At 36.7% G+C, this 23,039-nt stretch overlaps 1 protein-coding gene across 10 annotated transcripts in view; it reads left to right on the top strand.

Moving 5' to 3' along the window:
- COL19A1 (collagen type XIX alpha 1 chain) overlaps positions 1-23,039 on the top strand; it is a 189,340-nt gene that overhangs the window by 134,194 nt on the left and 32,107 nt on the right. For all 10 annotated transcript variants that reach the window (XM_065835269.2, XM_071806921.1, XM_065835270.2 and 7 more), the window contains 14 exons: positions 5,016-5,069; positions 9,495-9,557; positions 10,333-10,377; positions 11,297-11,332; positions 12,221-12,256; positions 12,364-12,417; positions 13,594-13,647; positions 15,883-15,936; positions 17,134-17,223; positions 17,570-17,614; positions 17,723-17,800; positions 19,086-19,121; positions 19,211-19,264; positions 19,353-19,406. In XM_065835269.2, the coding sequence (XP_065691341.2) occupies positions 5,016-5,069; positions 9,495-9,557; positions 10,333-10,377; positions 11,297-11,332; positions 12,221-12,256; positions 12,364-12,417; positions 13,594-13,647; positions 15,883-15,936; positions 17,134-17,223; positions 17,570-17,614; positions 17,723-17,800; positions 19,086-19,121; positions 19,211-19,264; positions 19,353-19,406 (753 nt within the window). The remainder of the gene's footprint in view (positions 1-5,015; positions 5,070-9,494; positions 9,558-10,332; positions 10,378-11,296; positions 11,333-12,220; positions 12,257-12,363; positions 12,418-13,593; positions 13,648-15,882; positions 15,937-17,133; positions 17,224-17,569; positions 17,615-17,722; positions 17,801-19,085; positions 19,122-19,210; positions 19,265-19,352; positions 19,407-23,039) is intronic.

Below are 23,039 nucleotides of genomic sequence, written 5' to 3'. Positions count from 1 at the left end.
TGTCTTTTTTTTTCCCTAACCTAATTTCTCAGGATTTTTTATTTTTTTTTTTTTCCCAAAAAAAATGATGTTAATTGTAAATTTCTAGTCCTTTAACATCATCTTCACATCTTCAGTTAAAAACAAGTATCAGTGTCAGAAACATAAAACTATTGGCAGGTAGTGATGAAACCACTCTGTTGTAATAAAATGGGTCTCTTCTATGCAACTTCTTCCAGGTATCCTTTCCTTTGTGTAATTTCCCCCTTATCCTTTCTTTTATGTCATTTTCCTTGTGGAGCAAATGCTGTGCCCACAAAAGGCGAGGAGGCAATGAGGATTTTTATTCATGGGTTATAAAAAGTATTTCTGTAAGCATACCCAGATGATATCACCAGCTCCTTTTAGTAATTTTTAAGGTTTATTAAATATTATAGACTTTTGAAATGTTCTGTTATTCCCTTGTGGTTCAGAATTCGTGGTTTGCATCCTTGCTGTCTCATGTTGGTTTTGAGTACTGTTCTGTTATTTCAGTACTGGAGAGCTGAGATGTGTGCTCACACTGGTCTCACTCCAGTGGCTAACAATTTGTACTGAAAACAAGGAATCCAAATGGGTTAAGTAGAACACCAGCTCCCTCTAGTGCTTTTTGATCCCTTCCCCCCTTTTAAAGATCCTAGAGAGCAATTTAAAGCTTCTGTTAAATAAATGATTCACTTCAGTCTCAGCAGCATTCTGCAAATTATTATTGTGAAATCAAAATCTCTGTGCCCTTCGAATGTATTACAGAGATTTTCTTGCTTGCATTTTCTTCTGAACTCTTCTGAAAGAGATACTGTCTCTTTCACGTGCTGTTATCCTGCTCTGCATGGTTCTTCGCTGAAAATGAAATGCTGATTTTACGAAACAAAAAGAAATACAATCATAGTAGGAAGCTGTGAGATTGTAAGTACAGCATTTTGATCTGACTGCAGAACTGAGCTGATAGCTTTCCTCTCCCATAGCTGCTAACAAAAATATCTACAGGACTTGGCAACACAGCACGAGTTACCAGCAGACCAGAGATTATTTTGCTTAGGGATAACACATTGGCTTTCTAGTTTCCACCACTTTTTTTTTTTCCCGTATTTAAAAGCAAAAGTATGGAAAGTGTCTGAACTTAGTATTTGTATGCTGTTACCCTAGGGATTCACAGGCCCAATTTTCCACTCTTCACTTAGAGGAAATGCTTTGGTGGTCTAGGGTTGCAGAATTGCTACCTGCCTGGTTTTGTTTGGATTTCTGAGAGAAGATAATTTATTTTTCTATTTGCCCTGCTTAGCTTCATGATGTCTGGCACTGTTTTACATATTATGGTCATTTGTGGGAGGTTTGGGGCTTGCGGCAGGGACATGTTGTTGGTTTTTTTTACTTCTCTTTTTACTTATACACAAATCAGAAGGTAAGTATTTCTATTTACATAGGTGAGAGGGCAGAAAAAGGGGGTTTACTGATTTCTCCATTTAGGGTTAACTTTATATTTTCTGTCCCAGTTTTCTCTGTCTCTACTGGAACTGTTATGACTGAAGGAATTCCATTTCTGAATAGTTCTCTTTTTCGTGGGACATCAGATTGTTTTTAAAATAAAGAGAGTGCCAAGCTAGAGTTGTGCTACAGACTTCTCCCAGTACAGCAGCGTTCTTTGGGGTGAGTCCGAGTGTGACTTCTGCCCAGTGTTGCTCTTTGGCAGGAGGGAAGTGCTGTCAGTGCTGGTTTTTAAAGCTGCAGAGCATGAGGACTACCTGATTTAGACAAGTGCCATCTTGTCCAAGAATCAGTCTGTTGCAGAGCCGGGAAATAAAATTTGGATCTGCCAAATCACAGGTTGATAAACTGCAGTCACAATTATTCATCCTCGTAAACATGCTGTTTTCTAACAACGCATCCAAAGGTAGTGTTTGCAACCAGAATAGATTTATTTCACAAATGCTGCAGCCCTGGAAGCTCATAATTTAGTTCATCATTCACCTTCTCTAGGGGCTGAACTTCATAACTTTTATCTTCACGACTATTCTTGCTTGGAAGATTAGATTTGTGTTACTCTTTAAAGTCTGGAATTAAAATAGTGCTTCATTTTTGTTTGTGTTGCATTTGAGGCGGTGAAGATATTCGCAGTCTATTTGAATTTCTTCATTTAGTTCCATACGCTTTTGGTCTCTTTTTATTCAGCATGTATGTCAGGGCCACCAAAGTAGTTATCATAAGTAGCCAGCAGTTTGCCTTGGAAATCTCATTTCCTCTGCCTCAGGAAATACTGTCATTCCTCTACCAATATTTTGAAAGTGAATGAATGTTATCAGTTAATTACAATAAACAGAAAATTACAGCAATGATAAGTGAAAATTGTCAGTAGCATTTCTGGTATTCCTGGACTTTCAGCTGCCTTTTTGAAAAATATTGGAAATGCTTACTTGGTAAGCTGGGAATGGCCAGCAAGGATTGGCCAGATTGTTTGTTTCTATGCATTTGAGTTTTTTAAATCCAAATAAAAATGTGATTTATTTAACATATTTTATCGTGGCATGCGTCATGCCCTCATCATTCTTTTCATTTGCTCTTTGGAATATTTATACAGTATCACACATCTGCACTGATGAGTTTCATGGGTTTTTACGTTGTAGTAATAAGAAAAAACAGTATTTTACTTTAGCAGGCAGCCACAGATCTGGAATAGATAGATACAAGTGATTACACTGAGTCACTTGCAGTTCTCTGAAATGGCCTGTTTTTGAGATACAACCAGTGCAATTTACTTGTTACACATTTTACTGCATGGACTGTAAGACTGGGTAGACATTTTCAGCAGTCTCATCTTTACAGAAATGCAGACGGACTATAAAAGTTAAGTGAGAAAAGTATATTATAAACCCCAGTAATTTCACAGTTTGGAGCTATTTCCTTTTAAGCACCTGTGTTTCTATTCCTGCCTTGTCTATAGAAATAACATCTGAAACCTGTTTGTAATTTTGGAAAACAATCAGGATGCATTTTCAGTTCTTTTCTTATTCATACAACTGTAGACTTTGTGTGCTTTGCATCTCTCAATTACACAACTTGATATTAAAAAAGAAAAAGGAAACCCCGCTCAAGTCAGCTTTTCATTGGTGTTTGCAAAGCATCAAATCCGAGAAACATCTGAAGTGGCAGATGTGCAAAATTCTCATTCAAAAGCTAGAAATTGCCTGTACAGCAGCTCCTCAACTCTAGTTAATTTCATTGTTCTCCACTTGCAAACCGATACTACTGTTTCTTTTTTTGTCTGTAGAGACTTCAGAGTGTATTATGCAGCTATGTTAGTGGAGAGAAACAGCATGGAAGGGAAGGAAGAGACTAGGAAAACACACTTCAATAAAAGTATTTTCTGTCGTTGTACACTTGTTTTACTAATTTTATTTTAGAAAGATTGATGGAAAGATAAAATTGTTAAATGTGTGTCAATTTTTGAGAATGGAAAGACTAAAACCAGAGAGGGGGTTAACCTCTGGTAACATAAAGGTTGTGGTATAGTCGAGAGTGCAACCCAAATGCCTTAAGTTCCCCTTGACTGACTTGGTCACGAGACAGTTCTGAGGTTTTTTGAGGTTATGTCTGTTTTTCAAAGCTATGACATGTACAGAGACTTTCCATTTTGTCAAAAATTATTTATTTGATGTACAAATAATATCTGAGAGTTTGGGGTTGGTGGGAGATAGAGCATTCAGTCATTCCTGGGTTGTGTGGTTGCAGGGGTTTTGTTTGTGGAAAAACAGTAAAAGAAACAACAGGATGGAAAATGGGAGACAAGAATAAATTATTGGTTTTGACTGCTTGCAAGATTACAGAATCTGGATTCAAGGATTTGACACTACAGGATTACAGAATTGAAGCAGAGATATCTAAAAACCAGGCAGTGTCGTCATGGTTCCGTTCCACTTCTGGATTTCCAGAACAGATATTGAAGTAAAAATTCTTCCATTAACTTCAGAAATTAATTGATGAGAATCTCAGTCAAAACATCATTACTATATTTATTTTCCTACTTAATTTTGAAGTGACAATTCACTTGCAAAATAAAATGAATTGAATAATTTATGCCTTTTTATCTCTTCTGATGTTGGGGATAAAAGAGGGAGCGAGGCACCTGTTATGTTTCATGTGGTTTCCGAAAATTCCTAATGGCCCCTAATATGTCAGCGCCACTGTATTTCTGTAACCATGTAATCTCAGTAAAATATGTAGGATCATATTTCGTAATTTAGTGATAAAGTCTCAGAACATACCTGTCTTGTTTTGGTATGCTGCAATTATGTTATGGCAGGTCTTACTGATTTAGCCATCTGTTTTAATAACTTTTACCTATTTGATTTCACTTTGGCTGCTGTCTTCCTAGCTTTTTATACCTTCATACTCCATGGGAACTTTGTGATTGTCTCTCTTTTATTAGTTACTTGCCATCAGATTGGATTTTTTTCCCCAAGGAAGTAGCAGTCTGTCTGTTGAATCAAAATCAGGGTTTTGTATCTCATGTTTTTGAAGTTCAGTACCTCCAGGGAAGTACCTTTACTGGTAAGGAGAGCCGTCAGGGTTTTGCAGAATGATCTTCTACATGTGGGAAAATTTTGTGTTTGCCATTCTGTGCACTCCTACAGAGCAGATGCATCTTGCTAGAGAAGACTTTGCTGTCAGAATGCAAATCATAACAGCAAATTTAAATGCTTTGTCAGAAAACTTCAAAATATGATTACATAGGAGCCAAAAGACACCACCTTTGGGTTTTGCATCCTCAGAGTAGCTATCTTTTTTTTTTTTGCCACTTTTCAAAACTCAGCAGTTTAGAAACTGACTCTCCTTCTCCTCTGTGCCTGGAAAAAAAGAAATGAACTTACAGGAAACAATTTACTGTGTAATCAAATAAAAATCTAAACCCTTTTATGTGACCACTGCTCTTTGAATACGGGTATGTAAACATAACGTAAATTCAATCAAAATGACTGTCTGATGCATGTTTTTCCATATAGGGTCCTTCTGGACTAAAAGGAATTCTGGATTCATTGAACACACATTCTAATGAGGTACGGAGATTTGATGTAGTGTGTGTGCGTGTGTGTTCATGCCTAAGAAGTACCTAAGGTTTTGGTCCCTGTGAACCACATTCCAAATCAATCCAAAGGCAGATCCTTCCCTGTCCCCTTTCTGCATCCCTGGATAGGCTCGTTCCACACTCCAGTCACATACCTACTGTGCCATCTATCCTACTGCCATGTGTCTTACTTCCCATCCATCTTCCACTCATGTATTTTTGCCTGGTATAACGCAAAAAGGAGGTGGGGGGACCACCTAACTGTTAGTGTAAAGCATCAGCTCCGCACTTGTAAACCTGATTGCTCTAAACCATATGTGACATTTCTTCTTTCTTGACCTACTCTATTGTCATCCTAAGAGTAGAATACAAAGACAAGGATGCATAATTTTTAAAGGTCTGCTAGCAATCCAGGAAAATTTGCCTTATGTTTGTATTATAGACTAAGAAAAATATCATATAGAATCTCCTGCAGCTACAAGAACTTCATAGAAAATATTTAAATTGTATAGGACAGTGTTCCATGCAAATTAAATTCTTGCCACTGATTTTACAAATAATTTAAGTGGTGGTAGTGTTTGCCATTTTAAGGGATCATAATTCAAAGATCATGCAAGTTTTCTTAATTGATGCTAAAGTGGGTACATAACTTACCATTTTTTATTCAAAGACTGATGAAGCACTATTACAGGAATATTTGCTTAATACAAAGCTTGCTGCATGTATCACACCTTAAGTCATGCAGGTCAGACCTGGAAGGCATCCATTTATTTTAGTATTAAGATGCAGGTGAATTCAGGATATTTTTCTTATATAAAACACCCAAATGAGTACTAAAATCTTTTTTTGAAAAGGGATTCTGGAGTGAAATTCATGTCAAACATATCTTTCCAGTTACTTTTATCACTGAAGTGATTTCTCTCGTATTTCTGATATTTAATTGATTCCAAAACAGTATATCACCTTAGAACATGCACTGGGAATCAAGCATAGTTCTATATGCTGTTCTAGACAGGGACATTTTTGTACCTGGACACTTTCTGGTTTTGGTTTGCCACTTCATATGCACCTGTTGAAGTTTTCTGTATTTTGGGTTTATACCTTCCGTTTTCTTCCCAGTTTCTTTTTCCTATCAAGGACAGCTTTCACTGATACCAGTCCTGTCTCCTCTATCAATACCGTATTTATTTTAACTCATTCCCCACCTCTGGACTGTTAATCTCTTTTATCCTGATAGACCCTTTAAGGTTAATTCTGCAGAAGGAAATTCAGACAGTGTTGATCTTCAGGAACAGGGAAGCATCTGTCTCCAAAAATCAGTTTTCTTGTCATTGTAAGGGTCTAAGAATTCCTAAAGTGTCTTACATTTCCTAATTAACAATATTCTGGAAAAATGTAGACCAGCTGCTCTGTGTCAGTAAATTAATCATCTTTTAAATCTTGTAGAGCTTACAAACTTTATTCTTCCTTCAGCTGTCTAGCTTGAAGATTTTAATGACTCTGTCATGAGCAATTAACTGTTCAACAGGGAAATACTGTTTGGTTTTAGATTAGAGAGGAGATGGCTTTCTGATCCAAGCAGCAGGTTTTAAATACACAAACTTTCTGTAACTACATGTTTAGGTCCTTCTATAGTCAACTTAAGTCTCCAACTGCTACAGCAAACATATTATTTTCTATATATTTTATTATGGGAATGGGGTATTCCCATCAAGGACAAGACAAAGTCGTCAAAGAAGTCATTAACGACAAGGACAGCTTGTTGACTTTGCCATTGATTATTTATTTAGGCAGGTGTATGCACCAGAAACTTTCCTTTTTTCCCCACACTTTTACACAGTAGGATGAGTGCTGATTTTGCTCTCTACGCCTTGGAGGTACCAAGCAATCTTTCACATTCCAGTATATAATTTGCAATATGCCTCAATTATTTGCATTTGGAAGATGGTATTTCAGTGAAATACTGAGGTTTTTGAGATTCCTTAAACCACAGGAAATGGTCTTGTCGTTTTCCACAATTTTATGTGTGTTCTCAAGGATCTCACAATGTCTTAATTCAGTTTGGTTTTTTAAACTGTTTAAATTGTGACCTCATTTTTATTGCTATAGAGATTTTAATATCCTTTTTTTTTTTTCCCTGAGGACATTAGTATGGTTGCTTTGCATTGATGTTTCCAGGAATCATGGGAAACTGCTACCAAGAAATGTGGGGGATCAGTGAGAGAGATTTTAAGACCCGTCATAATTAATAATGACTTTTCCCTATAATTTTTCTATTTCTTAGCAGATTATTTGCAATTCTTCTGATTTCTGTATGGTATCAATGAGTAGTTGTAATTGCACACTGTATTAAAATAATTTATTGCAACCAAGTGTTTTCTGGCTCAGTATCAATCACCTTATCATGTAAAGAGGCTAGAGTGCAAGTCTTTGAAGCATGATTTACTTGATCATGTATACAGTGAAAGAGAGCAGTAGAAATACAATTGCTGATTGCAGCAGCAGGTTGTGCCGAATGGCAAAACAGGATCAGCAGTCTTTCTTTAACGAAGATGAGGGGAACCGGATGAGGATAAGTAGTAGCATTGATCCATAATGGGGTGGGAGACAGACCTGGAGCATTGCTTCACTCATTCTTCCTTTGTGCCTGTTATTGCAAGGTGTGTGACAACAATTATATTCCTTCGTGGTATGTCTTTTGCACTTTCAGGGTAAATGAGATGCTTTGCATGTGTTTGATACATGCATTTTGTTCTCTTTGTTATGCCAAGAAATTGATTCTGCTCTACAGGTTACATTTCTCCAGTGACTGGTAAATGGTGCCTCATGATTTGTGTTTATACACTCTCAGGCCTCTCTTATCATCCTTTGCCTGAGCTTTCAAGGCTTCTGCTTGTCATCTTTTTATTTACCAGTTTTCTGTACATAGATAAAAGGTCACTTCAGCCAAACCTGCTTCTTAATATCTTTGGAAGGGGCACACAGATCAGTTTAATCTAAAATGTCTTCCAACGCATAAAAATAAAAATGTAACCACAACACAAAGCAATTGAAACTACATCACAATCTGCTCAGGAAATGTTTCAAAATCATTATAATTTATAATAATTATAGATTATTCTTGAATAATTCATCATTACTTTTCTAAGACTTTTTTTCTTTTTCATATTTTACTAACGTTTTGTTGTAAAGAGGAAATTACCTACAAATAGGCAAAAAGCATAAAAATAATTATTTGGTCTAGTATCCTTTTTTTCTTTCCATGTAGGCAAAAGAAATAATAACAGACACATAAATTGCTCCCAGTCAAGTGGTGGTCAACTACTTCTCAGCAATTACCAGGTTCCTTTGTTTGGGTATCTGCCTCTTACTCTGCAGCTGATGTTGATAATTAGGGTAGTAACAGTTGTACAAACCCTAAACACCAAAGAAGATTCTTCAGGACATTAATGTTTATAAAACAATAATTAATTTTATTCAGGTTATATTCAGCTATCAACTTGTGAAAATATTAACAGAGTGTAAATGGCACTTCTATTCATTATGATGTTTTTCCATTTTAGAGATACAGAAACTGGAACATTACAATGGAGGTTGGGTTGGCTTGCTCAGAGGTCCCACGCAGCTCGGTAGCAGGTGTTCTAGGGCTTGGACTTCTTGAGTCGAGACCCAAGCTGATTTTTCAGGGTCATTGGTTTTATTGCTTTTTCCATTGTCATTAAAAGAAAAACATGTTCCGCTTAGGTAGTCTGAGCCTGGCTTTGTGAGGAGGAAAACATATGCTTTGTATTTTATTCTGTCTTTACCTCATACAAAAGAGTAAATAGATGCAGTGCAATAATAACCTGAGCAAGTATACAACCTGAACCCGTGGTCCTTAAATCTGTCTGTTTTCTTCGAGGAGCAGTGTGAGGAGCCGTTTGATCATATTCATCCCCTCTCCTTCTGTCTCACTATTGTAGTAGACTTAAATAGGTTCTGTTTCATGTTTCATGCTGGTCCAAAGTAAAAAGCTTGTGTTCTTGTCATAGGAAAGAAATAATTTTTATTGTTCTTTTCTAACATACTTGATAAATTTACTGTAATAATAAGTGTAAAAATACGTTCTTTGCACTGAGCTAAGAAAAAAAATCACGGGTTTGCACAGCACTATTCAACATAGACATTTCCCTTTTATGCTTTTGTTCATCTGTTCACCTAACTAGAGTATGAATGCATGACAAAGGATGTTTTGCTGCAATATGTTACTTAGATGTACTGCATAGGCATTTACTATCCCTTTCTAGTAGTAAATTAGGATTTCTGAATTTATATGGGTGTAAATTACAGGAAATTGTTGTGGTAAATGAATTGTTACTGTACATAAATGTTGACATGTTCTTTTCTCTGGTCTTTGTGGTCATATTCTTCATTCCAGAGCGATGCAAGGCTACTAGGATTACTTGGGACCCCTGGATCTAAAGGCCAGAAGGGAGACATTGTAAGCTTTTTGATGAAATTTGGAGAACTTTCAGAGTGCCTATCTAACCTGTCTCTGTCAACCCTAACACAGTATCTGTTATTTGATTTATCACAATGGTCTTTGAAGGAATAGATTTTAGATATTACTGTCTCTTTGATCAGTGTAGTTCAATATGCAACTCCTTGTGGCTTCCTGCAGGTGCAGCCTGTGAACCTTTCTCCTCTGATCTATGATAGCGAGAAAGGGAAACTGCAGGAAGAATTATGTGTGGCTTCTAGAACACTGAGAAGTCAAATGAGCTGGCCTGCTGGTTGCGGGGGGGGGAAGACTCTAAGAAAGTGAAAATTCAGAAAATAATTTCATAATAAATCATGAATATTTAAAGCAGGTTCTCTGTAACAGTGGGACTTTCTGAACCAAAACTACTTAGAGTCATCCTATGAAAGTTACGTGGAGGCCAAATTCTGAATCCACTTCACATTACAGTATGTTGTTTATAGGTATCTGTCTTTTTTAAACAGTGGAAGAATTTTTGACAATTGGATGCCTTTTAAACTTGGAAGAAAATAGGCAAATGCTCTGCTTTGTCACAGCATAATTGAGAATCCTGCAGATCTGCTAATGAAAACAGTGATTTAAGTTAATTTGAAGGTGATTGAATCTCAAATTTCTCTGCAGAAAAGTTAAGATTTTTGTGTCTTACACAGAACTAAGCACAGTTAGAGGAGAGGAGGGGTTAATTTGCATGCTTTATATTATAAGAAGTTTGAAATAGAATTGATTTCGTTAAAAGGGTCAAAAAGGAGAACTGGGAATGACTGGTGCAAAAGGAGAAAAGGTAAATGAATTCCTTCTGTGTTTGTCTGTGATACTAGAAGGTGGCTGAGCATACTGATTATGAATCAAATTTTGGAAAATATACTCAAGATCAAGAAAATATATTTGGGTTTGGGAAAACCTGTCAGTATCTGAATGTCCTTAGTAATTTTAATTTACTCAGGCCTTCCCTTGAGAGAATATTTATGTATGCAAGTAATTTTCCTTGTTCCAACAGCTCATGAACTCCTTAACTTTAAACACATTCAGACTTTTACTGAATGCCAGTTTAAAATTATGTTTATATGAGTTTGTGATCAGTAATTGCCTCATGAATTAATTGCCATTCATACTTTTACAAGTTACAAAGGTAATCTTCCAGATCTATATGAAAAAGTGGGAGTCTTTAAATTATTAAAATTTGTAAAGAGAATTCCTAATTAAATATCTTTTAGATAAAGTTTAGATTTTCCAGAAAGATTTGAGGGGGAGGGATGTTACTTGGTAATAGACGTATATTATGTTTTTTCTAGGAACATGTAAAGTACCCAGTTCCTCATAACAGGCATTTTGCTATTCAGCTTTCAGGCTTTCGGCTGGTTTCTTTGTTTGTATCCTTGTGCATAAACAGTTTTCAAATGGCAGAAACTTTTTTACTCTGTCAATACATCAAATCCATGATTTTGTGTGCTGTAAGGCACTTGGGTTTGAGAAGCTGTCAGATTTTTAGGTTGCTGTAATGCATCATCACTCTCTTTTTAGTTCATGTTCCTGACCCTTCCCTGTGCTTCTGCTTGAAAGGATCATGCATGTCACAATCTTGTCATTAAATAAACATCATTCCTCAAGTAAACTTTTGAATTCCATGTACTTACATTTTATGTAGGTTAAAAAAAAAATTGAAACAAATCTGTGTTAACCTCTTTCCTGTGTTTCCGTAGGGAGAGCCTTCTGAAAAAGGAGACAAGGGAGATCCAGTAAGTATAGCTGATTTTCATTCTGTGTTCATGGTGTAATTCTTTTATTTTTACACTTTATTTAGACTCAGTCATTATGTAGGATAGCATATTTATTGCCTTCTTCTTACATGTGCATCAGCTTCATACAGGTTATAAATAAAAAAGCAGACATGCTCTGTTCTTTACCATTTCTGTAGCTGGTGCACAGTTCCTGAACTGAGTTTAAAGTATACGCTATTTTGTTGCCTGAAGGTTCTTTCTTTCAGTTATTCCCCAAAATTATATGTGGACTGAACTCTATTATTTTAGTTGTTTTACCTGTTTCCAGTGTGGAATTCAACATCAGGCAGTTTTCTTATACCCATTTTATGTGTGCATAATTTTTTTTTTTTTTAAATTTTGGGGGATATTTTCAAAACATGCATTCTTTAAGGGTCTTTTTACATGTGTCACTTATTTTTAATTAACTGTTATCCTCTTTTGTGACATTTGACCAAAGCTAATTGTGTTGGTTAATACACGACTGAAGGTTGCTCAGATACTCAGTTAGCATATTACAATAACCCAAATAAGGCATACTATAATAATGTGTGGTTGTGGAGATGAAATCTCTGTCACCAGTAGGATTTAGTGGCGAATAACAGGCTTCAGACTGGAGAAGCTCTTAAGCAAATGTTGATGTTTTCAAACAATTTTTGTTCAGAACAGTAGGAAAATATACAAACATAATTAGTTTGAAAGAAGAATGCCTTCCTGAGTTTACAAAAGGCATCAGAAATTCTTTAATGCTTTCTGAATATTTGTTAAATTTGCAAACTATATTACAATATTTTAAGGTAGCAAAATAAACCTTAGTTGATCTTAGTTAAAGTTTTATCTTCTTATGCTCATACCTGCTGTTTTCAGGGAGAAACTGGAATGGAGGGATCGAAAGGAAATAAGGTATTTTTTTTACTTGTACACACTATATGCATCACTGGTGTACATAGCTGGGAGATAAAACACTAAATTTTGATTTTTTTTTTTTTTTCCTCAAACAATATCATTAGGGTGAAACAGGAGAACCTGGACCACCTGGTCTTATGGGAAATCCAGGACCAATGGTATGTGACAAGTGTGAACAGCTATTGCATTGTATGTCGTATAAGAGGACTCAGAATTACTTCTTTAGCTGGTATGGGAGGGCAGAGTATGCAAATAGTTTACATGAAAAGTTTGTGAATGGATCATGGCTATTTTACCTTTTCTTCATAAAATTATTGTTGATCTCAACATCACTCAGCAAGGAATATTTGTGCAAAGCTCGAATGTTATTTGGTCACTCAAGAATATGAGCACTCATTTTGCAATTACAAATCTCCTGGTAGCTGGGTGTGTTCCATTTAATCACCAGTGAGGCGAGGAGTAACCACTGCCAGTACATCAGTGGTTCCTATGTTTAAAGACTGCAGGTAGTAGTTATTGCCTTTCTTTGAAGAAAGTAACTGAAGCACCATGAGGATCTCTCATGATGTCTTGAATTGGCTCAAATAAAGATAGAATTGGAAACTGTGAAAATGTAGCCTCTACCCAACACTGTTCTTGTTGAATATGATAGTACCCAAGTTCCTTAAATCACCAAAACATTCCCAGGCGGAAGAGATGCAGCTACAGAGTCCACAAAACTGTGGTTTTAGAAAGGAGTCTCCACTCTAACTCCTTAGACTGCTCTTTGGAGGCTCACATCCCTCCTTGGTAGGGGCTGCTGAAATAGTTGTCATTACTGCAGTGGAAATCTAGGTTGCCTTCACACTGTATACCTTCCTGAAGAGGCTCACAGAGATCCAAAGGATCATTAGAGTTTGCACTAAGTCATCTTTTTATGTGTACATCACAATCCTCTTTTTCTTCAGTGGTCTTTATTCTTCCTGATGAGATCTATTCCAAAAAGAGGAGCACTTATAATGTAGTTCACGAATCACTTCTAGATCTGTCCCTTGTGGAACGAAATCTCCTTGTTTTACCCCTTTTGATTTGTCTTTCCATTTAAGCTGTGCCTTTGTACTTATTTATATTTGGTTTGTATACATACTTTGTATTTTGTCTGTATTAGTCACAAAGATTTATTGGATTAAACATTAGATTAAGGAAGACTAAGTGAACTCTATACTTCTTAACCCATGTAGAAGATAATTCTTATTGCCAGATGTTTTCATTTATTTCTATATAAGAATCCTTCACACTGAATTAAAACAGGTTTATTGTCTTCTAAGTCATACATGTACTATATCATTTTACAGGGACTGCAAGGACCTCCAGGACCTGTTGGACCCAGGGGACTGCCAGGAGAAGTGGTATGTATGGTGCAATTTCACTAAGATGTACTGCAAGTGTGGTGTGTGAGCAGTTACCCAGTGAAGCCATACCGCCCAAGTTATCATAGGTGCTGCTTTTGTGGGTGGTACTATAGCAATCAGCCATCTAAGCACAGTAATACGAGATGCCCAGGATAGAGTTCTGCTGTTTCCTTATATTCTTGTTGTCCTTGTGTTACCAGCTGCACAAGTAAGGATGATAGTATTGATCTGCACAGGTAATTAACTCTACAAAAATCACTCTTATCTCACAAGAGTAGGTGAAAATTGAAAGAACCTCTAGCAAAGTTTTAATAATGTTATATTGTGCACTGGAAAGGACAGTGTGTGTAGAATGAAGTGAGAAGAAACAGCGAAAATAGGAGTACCCCAAGGATTTAAACACATGCTCTTCCTTATTTCTGGCTATGGTTTTGTATTATTCTGAGTTGGTTTACTTCTTGTAAAAGGGGTAAAGATTAGTAAGATGAACAGAATGAACAATTATGTTTATTATCTTAGCATTTAGTTCAGATTGATAAGTAAAACTTATAGTCAGAGTAAGAAATAATTCTGTTAAAACTAGGGACAATATTAAAATCTATAGCCAGAGAGTGGAAGTATTTGTTGGAAAGAATCTAACAGAAAATCCCCTTTTTAATTACTCTTTGATAGATTAAATTACTAAAATACTTCTGCAGGAAGTGGAATGAGAGATTGTTATTATTGTTGATTGCTATTCCAATTTAGTTGTGGAGTGGCTCACTCACAGTCATGAAGTGCCTAAAGCCATTCTATGGCTGCCATAGGTGAAAAACAGATTATTTTGTGAACACTGACAGGTGGCAGAGGATGTGTGTGTGTCCATGGGAGAATGTCTAAACCTGGATTTTTGAACTCTCAAGCAGAAGCCTACTACTTGTAGGGCTGAGGGCACCTGCAAGAAGAAATGGTGCCAATGTAGAAGTTTTCCTGAAAGGAAAGAGGTGTTGTCTCAAGGAAGAAGGGGAAGATCTTGGCTGAAGGAAAGGTCCTAGAACTGGGGGAAGGTTGTGGAGTTTAGGGTGATGCATGGAAACAATTGCCAACACCTGAGGCTGGTAACTGTGAGCAGCTGCACAGCACAAACCAAGACAACTTGCTGCCCAACCATCCCAGATGAGCAACTATCCTTCCGAACAAAAGGGAAGTCAGGACCCAATGAACATAAAGAGTGAAACAAAGGAGAGTGAGAGTTTGAGATACTTAAGAAGGGTAAAATCCCTCATCTCAGTAGTCCTTAAGTGAACTCCAATATCCAGATCCACTGCAGGCCAACTAGCATCAGTAGCAGGATACATGAGGTTTATCGAACATCAATATCATGGCCTGCTGAAGGAGGGTCCTCCAAGCGTAGTGAAGAGGATGGGACATCTCAGCAGTTTTGACAATTATAATTTACTGTGGAAATTATTGGTATTCTTAATAAAATGCTTGACACTATAGTTGGTTGAATAACATTGAAGGGTTATAGGAAAAATTTTCTGTATTTGTTACAGCATAGTAAGAGAACACAGTTTAACTTTCCTTATTATTTAAATACCTTATCTTTATATTTTGGTCTGTTTCACTTCTCCACATTTATAACAAACCCTTCATGAAGAGGGCAAGGGAAAATACTGAAGTTAAAATCAAAATGTGAAAGATGAGAAGGTTTAGATGAAAGGAAGGAATACATTTGTTTTGCTGAAAATATTTGTCTGTCCATTAAATATCTAAAACATTTTAAAGGAATTTGATGGATTAAGTAATGTGCAGAAGCAGAAATTCGTTGACGCTATTAAGATACAAATGTGAATAATCATCTAGTGTATGAAATCATGCAGCCCTTCATAGGCAAAAAGTTGAGATACTTATTTAAAACTCAAGTTTGTACCTGCTACTGCCTTCCCTGAAAAAAATATTGTTTTTCAGGACTTGGAATTATTTTGAAATTTAGGAAATAAACTTGTCAGTCTCTGCCATTCTACCCTGATAGAGTCCAGAAAATAATCTTGATTATTACATTTCAACTTAAAGAAAAATTATTCGTATATTTGGTTGAAGAAGCATTCATTAACGTGTACTCTTTAACATTTTGGATCAGTACTAATGCACAGTAAATAATCCAGTGTAAACACATTTTCTTCTGTAATTTTAGATAATCTTCAAGGGAATAGCTGTTAAAGTGTAGATTTATATTTTTATTAATTCCAGGGCTTACCAGGAGAGCACGGGGCACCTGGAGACCCGGGAGTTAAAGGAGACAAGGTATGTTTCATTTCGTTTTAATTAAGCTTAATATGATAAGTATATTATACTGTCATCTCTGAAGTAACCTTCCATCCTCTGTAGTGCATCTGTGTGGCTGCTTTATGAACTGATTTTAAAATATACAAGCAACATCCCCCTGTCTGCTCCTTGAAGATGCTGCAGGCCAATTTGGCAGCCCAATTGCTCTTTAGATTCATAATATCAGTAATATTTCAAGGAGGCTGCACTGGGCTCTTCCATCAAATCTGTGCAGTGCAGAAATGTCAGTTCAGGTCCTGACCACAGAACAACCTTTTCAGCGTAGTGTCCTAACCAGACTAATGTATAATATCCCACTTCACGGTCAGACGCATTCATCTTGGCAGAGCACCGGGGCAGCCATACGCTCTCAGGTGCAAGCCAAGGTTGGGATCTCTTTACAGCATTGCATTTTGCTGTGTAGAAATCCCTTACTTAGAATTGAGCTGCATCAACAAGAGTTAAAAATGGTGTGTGTGTATATGTTGAATGTAGAGAATGGGAGAATATATACAGGCATTTTGTGAGCTCTCTGACGTGTTATGGTATTTATAGATTGTGGGGTACAATGGAAACTAATAAAATCCATTAATAGTTGGAAGAAGTGAGCTGATGAAAAGGTAGGAGAAGAACTGTGGAACAATGGCGGAAACGTATTCGTGGATTCAGAAAGAATCACAGAGAATGACGAAGGCGTATGTCAAAGACAAGAGGACAGCAGACTCAAAGGCACAAATTGACCTGTGTGAGCATGAGGGGTTGTAGAGATGTGGCACAAGAGACGCTGTGTGCATCTAAGTGAGAGGTAGAGGTGTAAACAGGATTATAGTGAAAACCAGAGTTGCAGCACTAGGGATAGAGAGCTGGAGAGAAACATTTCAAAGTTGTTATTGTGGTTAATTGGCAGAGTTTAATGACAACGTGTGTACTAGGGGCCTGGGGACAAAGAAATATAGATTAGATGCATTGCAAGCATGGAAAACTGAGAGAATGCTAGTTGCTATTAGTGGTTGTGTTGTCTATGCCTTTTCTTTTTCTGTAACATTTTGAAGGAAAATATGGGATTTTTTTTAGTTCTCTGATTCTTCTCACAGTACTAACACTTTCTAGGATAATATTTAGAGTTTTTTCATAAAATTCTTACATCTTGATTAGTGATTCAAATTTTTCTTGTAGGGAGACCCTGGTGGGATTAGGGGACCACCTGGATATCCAGGTCCAAAAGGTGATGTGGGGCCTCCTGGACCAGGTCTGCCTGGAATACCAGTAAGTCCATGATTTGAAAAGGCTTTTATGATTTTATTTCTTGTAGGGAGGGACACCTGTTAAAGAATTCTCATTGCGCAATGAAAGAAATCAGAACAAGTATTTTTTTTTAATGTAATTAAAAAACTGAAATATACATTATAGTAGTATTGTAAGTGCACTGAAATATAGTCCAGAAACAGTGCAAGACTCACATATACTCCATGTGATGGTGGTGTTAACAAGGAAGACATACGTAAATCTGTCCTAGTTTATTTATAAATGATGACTAATTTTGGCAGTAAAATTCAGGTAGTGTCTTTGGCGTCAAAGCACAATTTATTTTTTTTTAATTCTTTTTTTTTAGGGTCCCATTGGTATTCCTGGAAACCCTGGTCCACGGGGACCAAAGGTATAAAAAATATATTATTTCTCTTTAAAAAAAAAATAATAATAATAATAATATGCTAGTTTACATTTTTCAGACCTGTTGTAACTGAAAGCCTTGTACCCTGCTCAGGGAGAAAGAGGACTACCTGGTGTACAAGGAACACCTGGGGAGATGGGCCCCCCTGGAATAGGCATTCAGGGATCACCAGTAAGTATAACAACCCCCAGAATTTGGGCTTCTCACTGTGCATTACTGAGAAACTGAAACAAGAATGCAAAGTAAAAAGCCATGCCATTAAATCCCTTCTGACTTGACTCCCAGCTCGACATCCTTTCCCATTATCCAGACACAGAAAGATCTAGTACTAAGTGACAAATTGAAGCCTTGGAGAACTGAAAGGGTCAATAGCTGTTTTACAGATGAGCTTCCTAGTGATGATGTTTGAGACATCTTCAGACTGTGCCTGTTTCTAAGCAACAACTGTTAGCAGTTGTCAGCAAAATCAGCCTGAGTATTAGTACGAGAGAAGACGTATACTCGACATTGTAGATGATGCATTTTGAAATCCATGCTGGTACTGGAAAAGGCAAAGAGATGTGGAGGACAGGTAGAAGGCTTCACATCAGCTCCTAACTTTTGCATTTGTGATAACTGCTAATTACAAACTTAGGTCTACTGCTTGTAAATAAGAATCTTACAGTGCTGGGTACTATGCCAGGAAATAGTGAATTCCTGATTTTGCACAGCTTGCTTCACACATTTCTGTGCAGTTTAAATTCAAACATGAAACAAGCTGATGCAGTGTATCTAGAGAATTCATACTAAATAACTTGTATAACAATAACTGCTTCATTTATTCAGCTGATTTCCCAAGTTTCTTTCTTTTTATTGCCTTTAAATAATGCTATCTACAGCACTTTCAGAGTATTACACCAAAAAAATGATGTTACTGATGGTGTAGATGGTAGGTGGTACATGTTACTATGTGATTCTACTGTTGTGCATAGGGTAATCTCCATTCAGTGCAGATTGGCACATTTCAGTTTGTTGACAAGACTTGGGTACAGAGAGAAAATGTTTGAGAAAGGTGACTAGGGACTGACCCTGAGATCTTAATCTAAAATAATAATCCTTAAAAATAATGTATTCAGTTATGATATTTTCAAATATGAATTTTAAAAATTACCCATTTATATTTAAATGACCTAATTTCTTTTCATTCAACTGAATATCAGCTTTTCTTATTAATCTCCTAGCTAAATAGGAAATTTCACCACAGATCATTATTCTTTGGTATTACTTGCCCTTAAAAATGGGCTTCAGCAAAATACTGAAATATCTAGTTTTGGCAAAGTTATATTTGGATTTAAAGCCAAACCTTACATTAAGTCTTTATTCCAATGCAAACTGTACCAATATCCCACATTCACTATTATTTTATGAAGTTCATCTCCCTTATCCCAAAAAGTGTAACTTTGGAGTTTTCTTGCAGGGTCCTATAGGTCCAGCTGGATCAGCAGGTGTGCAGGTATGATATAAGTTTTCTCTTTAGTATAAAAACCATTAGTTTAAGAAGTTTACAGCAAAAGAAAAATACTCTTAAATTCCTGCTCTTAGGGCCCTAGAGGACCTCCAGGATTACCGGGAACTCCAGGTAGCCCTGGTATTAATGTAAGTGACAGTTCTTTATGTATTCAGCAAAAAGCAATGTGTCCCACTTCAATGATTAACGGCCATCAAACGTTACATTTGTTTCTAGGGCACTCCAGGAAGAGATGGAAAACCAGGACTACCAGGCCCCCCAGGTGATCCGGTACGTATACACAGAAAACTTGTGCATTTGCTTTGGTGCAAATATTTTCAATTTAAAGTAGGCGAGATAACCTAGCAAGTCTAGAAGTCCAACTGATTAGATTAATTTGACTTTTCAATTATTATATCCTTTGTGGTTTGGGTTGGGTTGGGTTGGGTTGGGTTGGGTTGGGTTGGGTTTGGTTTGGTTTGGTTGCTTGTTGTTGGTGGTTTGGTTGTTTTTTTGCTTGATTATATTGCTGTATAAATTAACCTTATGTTAATGTATACAGGATAAATACCTTTTTTCAGGTGTTACCATTTATATATTAGAGCTTGTGCCAGGCTGTAACTTGGCATAGCGTTCCTCAGTCTCAGAAACAGTTCTGTATAATGCGAATTTTCAGGAGCATACTGTGATAATTCCTAATAAGGACTGAAGAGAAAAGTTGGGGGATTCCAAAGCTGATTTTGCTATGCCACAGAAAGATGACATTATTTTTTTATGACATTCTGATAATAGTTAGTCTCTAATGCAAAAAATTCTCTTTAGCACTAACGAAAAGTTAAGTGACTGGTTTTGAAAACAAAAACACTAAGTGAATTCTGATCTTTCACCACACTTTAGGAGTTCTCATTTCCTCTTGGGTGTGTATTACAGCAGTGATTTGTATTTAACAATGTTATGGCATTACAGATTTTGTGAAATCCAGCACCAAAAGATCCAAAATGCCTGCACATGCCTCAGTCCAAAAGGTACCCTTAAAGATAAAATTGAGAGTCAGGAGAGTCCAATGTGCATATATGCAAAATTGGCATAAAGGCAGAACTTCTGTTGTTATTCCTGCTCCTGTCTGGAGTCCAAACAACTACCTCGGAACTCTCAGAAAGCAAATTTCTCTTTAGGAAGAAATGCTTAGAGAGGCTTTCATGACAGCAAACGAATCTTTCTAAATTCCCTGAGTGGTTGTTCAATATAAATGAAATATAACAGTATAAATGAAATATAACAATATAAATGAAATATAACAATATAAATAAAACAAATAAAAATCTGTAGATGGTTGGAAGAAACAAATCAAAACTAGAGCTTGAAAAAAAAAGTTAAACTAATTTGTGATCCTATTGGTTTTATATGATTTGATATTTCCCAAGAGATTTTTTCAAAGGCACAGTTTTCAAAATAAGAGGGAGACAGTATGATTGTAGTAGTTACTTGAAACATATCAAAATGAAAGAAAATAATACAAAACCTAACATTTGAACTGTATTATGTCATTTAGCCAAATCTCAGCTGAATTCATGCTTTGGTGAGGAGCATTTTCAGTGAGTGAGTAGAGTATCTCATTGGGCTCAGTCTATTCACCTCTTAAACCAGCAATTCTTCACATACCTGAGCATCTCACATACTCCTCAGATGCAGAAACTTGCATCATGTCTTATGAGTGAGGTCCATCTCCAAGCGTCTAGCAATCTAAGGCAGGGTTTACCATGCGAGTCTGCAGGCTACTGCTAGCCTGTGAAACAATTAGAAATGCTCCAGAGCTGCTGCAGGGATGCGTTACATGATAAAATATATCATACTTTCAGCTAAACATTTGCTTATACAGGTGCACGGCAGTCCACAAGTAAGCCTGAGGACTGGCAGCAAGGAGCTTATTGAGAGATAAACTAGCTCCAAAGTCACACAAAGATTTGATCTAGGAGAGAATACTCAATTGTCTCTGGAGAGGAGCCTAGGAACTACCTACCATGCATGTGCTGTTTGTTACCAGGGATCAGGATGGTCATTCTTATCAGCTGGTTAGTTGGTTCCCGCATTAGCAGGTTCAGTGCTTTGAGAAGCACAAGTATCAGTGACTCCTCTAAGGCCTAAAGAAAGTATGTCAAAGCAGCTCTGTCATTGGCATTGAGTATGAAGGTAGATCTCAAGTCAGAGACTCAGAGAAATCGAGATCTGAAATGAGTTTCAGTTAAGAAAGGGCATAAAAACAAGAAAAAAGGCACTGTGCATACAATTATTTGAAAGACCAACTAAGTCTATTATTTAATAATCAAGGAATAAAATTATAGACTATGCAGAGAAAGCTGGATAATTCAGTGGATTTTAACTGTTCAATAAAAAATATTGCTTTTCAAAGAATATATAAAATGAATTTAATTCATGAATTAATTTAATACAAAAAGAATGAGTTGAAGAGTTTTGAGACACAACATGAAGGTCTAGTAATTCACCCAAAGAATGAACCAAAACAGTCTCTGAATGATTAGCAGTTACCTTTGAGTACTTTGAGAAAGATGTGGCTTTTGAGGAAGCAAGAGATGCTAACAGAAAACATATCTTCAGAAGAGGTGAATAGAGAAGAAACCAGAGGATAATAGGTCAGCTGAAAAAAGAATTGATTACAAGAAAGAATTAATTAAAAGAAAATTCATATATAAGTACCAGTGATATGAATGATGAAGTGCAAACACAAGATGGCATGATTTTGTTAAGAACCAGTCACGGAATAAATCAGATTTCCATCTTTGGAAGTTTAACTTTCTTGGGAAAGACAGGGAAATAGTCATATTATAAATTTTGACTTCGATAAAACTTTGAGACTGTCCTCGTGATGTTTCTATAAGCACACAAAAATACTCTTGAAGTAATTGCCATATAGTTAATGCTTATCAAAAACTGTGGATATGGGTGTCTATCAGCAGATTCCTGTCAAACATGGAAGGAGAGGTCTCTCCCATGCCCAGTTCTTGTCAGTGATTTAGTGTTTAGGACAGGTAGATATAAACTGCAATTGGACTGGGGTAGATTGTTGGCTTTTTGAAGATATAATCAAAACTTAAAATTCAGAGACAGTCTGAAGCCAACAAGATCAGACTCAAGACAGAAGATCATAAAGTGCTTAATAAAAAAAGAATAAAAATTTTTAAAAAGGTGCCATAAGTAGAATAGGTCTGGAAGGCACAGTGCACTGTAAACTAAATGTAAGTAAAAAATCTGATGCCACTGCTAAACAGACAGGTCTCAATGGTAAAACTTAGTAAGAGGAGGATTATTGCCTTTTGCTCTCTTAAAGTATTCTTCTCTTTAGAGATGGCATTTTTTAAAGGAAGACATAGCGAGCAGGAGCGAGTCTGGAGAATTAAGACCATTTTAACACTTTTCAGCATATATCACACACTTATTCAGAGTTGAGCATACACGGCTGTGACTCTCCAGTGCGTGTGCAGTTAGGCTGGACTTGCTTTACGTACAGGGCAGACGAACGGCGGGCACAAATGCAGCAGGTTTGCTCTCATATCTGCTGTGCCCTGGCAGCTGGATGTTAGGACCCTCTCGCACTGAAGGTTATGGGGTTACCATCAAGTGATATTACAGGTAAAATAAGAGCATTAGAAAACAGGACAAACTGGGGGAAGTATGTTTGTGTAGTCCAGCAGAAAGACCAAAAGGTGACATGATAATTAATAACCTACCTATCGTAAAATGTTGTCACAAGGGGAAGGGTGAAAATCCAAGCCACATAGGGATGTGGTTGTTGTTTTTAAGGCTTGTTACATGTTTTTAAGAGCAGGTGACACCATCTGTGTACAGTTTAACCTTTGTGCAGAGGATGGGCTTCATGCTTTACATAGTTACGTCCTTCAGTTGTGT

Source organism: Patagioenas fasciata, chromosome 3 (genome assembly GCF_037038585.1).
Source record: "Patagioenas fasciata isolate bPatFas1 chromosome 3, bPatFas1.hap1, whole genome shotgun sequence".
NCBI lineage: Eukaryota > Metazoa > Chordata > Aves > Columbiformes > Columbidae > Patagioenas > Patagioenas fasciata.
The sequence above is the reverse complement of the archived record's forward strand: the minus strand, read 5'-3'. Positions and strand labels throughout refer to the sequence as shown.